Raw genomic sequence first — 5,206 nt, forward strand, 5'->3', positions numbered from 1 at the left:
GGGGGAAGGGGGAGGTCTTTGCCCAGATTTTAGGAGGAAGAAATTGATTGTGTTTTAAATGGGGAAGAAGGGTAATTTGGGAATTTTTTTCTTGGGCAGTGGGTTTGGGGCTTGGTTGCACTCTTTTTTCAATTTTAGGGCTTGGGGGTTAGAGTTTTGGGGCTGGGGAGGAGGATGATTGAGCCAATTTTTTTTGGTTCCTCTAAGCAATTTTCCCTTTTTATCATTTCATTAAGCTAGATGTTCAATTGAGTATATATTTCATTTTACTCATTATTTACACACACACCCTTTGAGCTTAAGTATTTTCACATACAATATAATTATTGGGTTAGGAGGTTGTAGCATTGAGAGTAAGCTTAATTTCGTATCACCTTGTGTATTAGGAATGTGATACGGGCTATGCCAGCACTTTGAGAGGGAGATATTGTGAGGGAGTTGACAGCTTTGGTTAGGGTTAATTTTGTGAGATTTTGTGAGTTGTAACCCTTTGTAATTCTCCTCCATATAGTAAAATCTCCTCATCCTCTCCCCGTTGACGTAAGAAAATTGTTGAACCATCTAAATCTCTGTGTTTGGTTTGCTTTGTGTCGTATTTGGTTGGATTGCACTCGTATTTGATATGGTTCTCTTCTCTCGTGGCTTATCGACTCGTTTGGTTGTCGAGCACGCTTCCGCACGGCGTGCAACAATAGGTATCAGAGCACAACAAAATTAACTCGAGCCAAAGCAATTACCAACATGGTGATGCATTATTTAATTGAGGAAGTGGACCTCAAAACTCAAAAGAACTGGATGTAAGCAAATATTCACATATAGGTGCGCCCCAAAGTTTGACAAAGAAAGGTTTATTGTTGTTGCAAAACCAACCTTAAGCAATACCTTCCAAATATTCTACTCCCTTTGATACAAGCATTTAATTAAAATCAAATCTTTCAAGTATATAATAGAAGCATTTAATACAAGCATTTAATTAAAATCAAATCTTTCAGGTGATAAAAAGTGTCATCCTTGGGGTTCAAATCTATTGGACTGCTAGCTATTATCTACCAATGAAAGTACTTCAAAAAGTGGATGAGTTATGCAGGAATTATCTGTGGGGGAAAAATGACCAGTCTCTCAAAGTTGCTCTTGTTTCTTGGGAGAAAATTTGTTTATCTAAAGATCAGGGAGGCCTGGGTATATATTCTGCTGCAAATTGGAACAGAGCCTCTGCCATTAGGAACCTGTGGTATGTTCACATCAACAAAGAGCTGCTGTGGATCAGATGGATTCATGGTAATTATTTGAAGAGAGACAGCATATGGCAAGTAAAAGCAAGAAATGGGGATTCTTGGACTTGGAAGCAGATGTTGAAAATAAGAGACAATGCTTTGATTCAATGTGGAGGGGAGGAAAATCTGAAACAGCTCTTAGCTTCATACTACAAAAATACAAAAATTCAGCTCTCTTCTCTTTACAAGCTATTCTCCCATAATTCTAGTAAAGTGCCATGGAGCAACACTGTTTGGGGAGGTTTGAACTATCCTAAACATTCCTTTATTTGTTGGCTTGCTGTCCAAAACAGGTTGCAAACAAGGGATAGATTGATGAAGAGAGGGATCGTAAGTGAAAATATGTGCACCTTATGTTCCGGTCAAGAGAACAGAGACCACTTATTCTTTGATTGCCCTTTTTCAAGTGAGATTTGGAACCAGGTGATGTTGTGGCTCCAATTCAAATGGAGAGCCTGCAATTGGCATAATCTTCTGGACTGGTACTGTAACAAGCTTAGAGGTAGAGGTGACAAAGTGAAGATCAAAAGACTGGCGTTTACTACCACCCTGTACAAAATTTGGTGTGAACGCAACTGTAGAATCTTCAAACAACAGTGCAGGAGCAAAGACCAATTGATAAAGGAAATCAAGATGGACATACTGATCATTGTCCTTAATAGCTCCTTGGCGGATAACCTCAAAGAATGGATTAGTCTCTGTTATAACAGCTTAGAAAGATATATGATCTTTTTTTTTGATTTGTTTTTGATTTCTTGATACCTCACAAAGGAGGTTCTTGATGTTCTCAAAAGCTTACATTTGGTGAATGAATAAAATTTATTTCATTGACCAAAAAAAAAAAAAAAAAGTATATAATAGAACAATGTTCCACAGGGTGCTTTTAGATAACTCTGTTTTGGGAGGACTTGTAAGCAAAAGCAATGCCAAACACCCTAAGCAGTTGTCTCCCAGAAGAAAGGGAGGGGGGAGAGAACAAGCAACTAGCAATGTAGATACAAAAAATAAAAATATAAAAGTAAAAAAAAAGGCATTGTATGCATGCAGTGGAATTCGTATATGCACAAGTTGCATGGTATGCAGTTGAATTTGGATATCCATGCAGTCGAATTTCCCATCCTGTGACGGCGTGCAGTATCAGAAGAAGCTGAAAGCTTTGGCGGGATCTCTTTAATTTTCTGAAGATGGTCCATGCAAATCCATCATTCATATGCCATTGTGCATGGCTCTTCAAGATGGAAGGGATTTTTTTTCTTTTTTTACTAATGGTATGATAATTATTTAAATAAGTTATGAATAAATTATAATACTTATCTAAACTATAATAATTAATCATACGGTTCTTTATACATAGTTTTATCGTATAATATATTTATTAAATTAAAATTATAACTGTTCATAACTTATTGCTATGCAAGTCATTTAATTATTTTGCAACCAACAAAAAAGATTGGAAAACTTGCATAAAACAAAGTAAGCATGCTCTCGCGTAAAGCACGTGCACTATACTAATAATACAAAAAAAGTATTACCCTAAAATTTATCTCAATTATCCACATATTATATCAACCACTGGTAAAAAATGAGGTATCCTAGACGGAAAATTCCGTCTAGGATACTCAGAATTTCGTCTAGGATGAGTATTCTAGACGGAATTCCGTCTAGGATACGCGTCTAGGAAGTTTTCGTCTAGGATGTAGTATTCTAGACGGAATTTCCGTCTAGAATATATCCTAGACGGAATATTCTAGACGGAATTCAAAACCGTCTAGAATACATCCTAGACGGATTATTCTAGACGAAAATTCCATCTAGAATAATACATCCTAGACGGAAAAAATTTCCGTCTAGAATGAGTATCCTAGACGAAAATTTCCGTCTAGGATAATCATCCTAGACGGAAATTGATGTTTTTGAATTTTTTTATTTTTTTGTAAAAAAAAAGCATCCTAGACGGAATTTGAGCATCCTAAACGGAATTTCCGTCTAGGATGATATGCTACAATAGTTTTTTTTGGCAGAATCTACTTTTGGGTCATGTACACAATATTGAACAACTAAATTATATTCATATAAATTAATTGTATATATTATTAAAACAAACAATTACAACATTAAAGTTCCAATACTAATTCAAATTACATATAAAACATAAGTTTCCCCACATTACAAGCTATCAGATACTTGAACAATTTACACTTTTTTTTCATGCTAAAGTTTCCCCACATTACAAGCTCACCCCTCAAGTTTCAAAACTTTTAATGTAGTGCTCTAGCTGACAGCTGATTGAAGTCAGATCCTGCAATGTCTTTGACATTTGAACCATTCTTGTAAATTTTGAAGGCCGGCGTTGTGCTAATGTTCTCTGACTTTGCTAAGCTTCGGCACTCTTCTATATCCACCTACAAAGATATCATAAACTACTCATTATTCAAAATATCTATTGAATACAGAAAATCAATACCCAGATATGAAAATGACACGTATGGCTAAAAGTTAATTAAAAAGAGAAACCGGATACAGCTTTTAACTCAATGACTCATGTGCATGAAACCCGAAGCATGTCCCCAATAGAGCATCAGTGCCAAACCATGTCATTAGGTTTTCAGTAATTTTAACGACTATTTCACTAGTTTCAAAGACAGAGAAATTGGCAGCTTGAACTTTTAAACACAGGCCTTCCCATCACAAGCCTTTCTTTTTTTTTTTTTCTTTTTTTTACCCTCTCCCCATCATAATTCAACTTACTGTTATGCAAACACAACTCTCACATCTCAGGTAATGACACAAAGGGCTCAAATAGACGGGATAAAATCGATAAACATCGGTTTAGCATGATGCATCTGATAAGCCAACTATATGATCAGGACAAAAATGATACAATTTACCCAACAAAAAGAGAAATAAAGGAGACCACTATAAAGCCATTTGACATGAAAAAACCAAATAAGACGTTCAGCAATGAATATCCATATATCCTGATTGAGAATTATAGGAAAACAATGGAGAGAATTCAACTATGAATCATCCATGTCCGCAAAGAAATCTGCAGCTGAAGTTGTATTCCTTGCTCAAAGTTGTAAAAATACTAAAACAATCATCTTCTCAAAGTTGTAAAAATATATAAGAGTATAAGCAGGCACAATTATTTAAAAAAAAAAATCCGGAGACCCCTCCATAAATAATGATACAAGAAAGGGATAAGTGATATGTTTCCTAATTACTAGCGGTGTTTAGATCATTGTAGAGGGTGATATCATATTAGGATAATCAGTAAGTACCAATGCAAACAGATAGATATTAGTATTAAAAATAGTGATTAATCAGTGCAAACACTATAAAAAACAGCGCAATTATAAATTTTAAAATTGGCAGTGGAACACATTGGCTTTGGCTTACTACTTTCTCCATAAATGATTTCCTCTAGAGAACCCATACAACATTTTCTTCCCAATTTAGCTATTTATGCCTTTTTCAGCTCAGGTTCTAATTTTTTTTTAAAATCATAGGAAAACACAGGTGGTTTAAAGAAAAGAAAACTCTTTCAGAGATGAATAAATTTCTTGAGGAAAAAAATATTTTGCTCGTGATGATGTTTTTTTTTTTTTGATAGAAATCACGACAACGGCGATGATGACAAACACGGATCCTAACAAGAAGTATACATAGAATAGCCTAGCAAAAAGAAACATCAAATGCATAAAAAAAAAGAATTTGCTAATAGGAGCGAAAACTCATCACAATAATCCAAAAAATAAAAATGACAATTAATCAGGAAAGTTTGGCATCGCTTCAATTTCATGCATTTTGCATAACCAAATTATCAAATATGCGACCACGAGAACAAGATTAGGGAAGGAGTTGGGATCAGATTAGCATAGAATATGAACAAGAGATTCAAATCAAACAAGTCTTTTTTTTTTTTTTTGGTG

General features: G+C 34.9%; 1 protein-coding gene across 1 annotated transcript; it reads left to right on the plus strand.

Moving 5' to 3' along the window:
- LOC109823119 lies at nucleotides 1,053–1,933 on the plus strand. Its single transcript, XM_020389405.1, has 3 exons — nucleotides 1,053–1,604; nucleotides 1,698–1,782; nucleotides 1,872–1,933. The coding sequence occupies exons 1-3, from the start codon at nucleotides 1,053–1,055 to the stop codon at nucleotides 1,931–1,933; spliced, it is 699 nt and encodes a 232-aa protein (XP_020244994.1).

This window comes from Asparagus officinalis, chromosome 9 (genome assembly GCF_001876935.1).
Source record: "Asparagus officinalis chromosome 9, Aspof.V1, whole genome shotgun sequence".
Classification (NCBI taxonomy): Eukaryota; Viridiplantae; Streptophyta; class Magnoliopsida; order Asparagales; family Asparagaceae; genus Asparagus; species Asparagus officinalis.

Coding starts and splice junctions, on each gene's coding strand:
- LOC109823119 (XM_020389405.1), top strand. CDS start 1,053: ATGAAAGTACTTCAAAAAGTGGATGAGTTATGCAGGAATTATCTGTGG. Junction 1,605..1,697: donor GATTGATGAAGAGAGGGATC/GTAAGTGAAAAT, acceptor ATTTGGAACCAG/GTGATGTTGTGGCTCCAATT. Junction 1,783..1,871: donor TAACAAGCTTAGAGGTAGAG/GTGACAAAGTGA, acceptor TTCAAACAACAG/TGCAGGAGCAAAGACCAATT.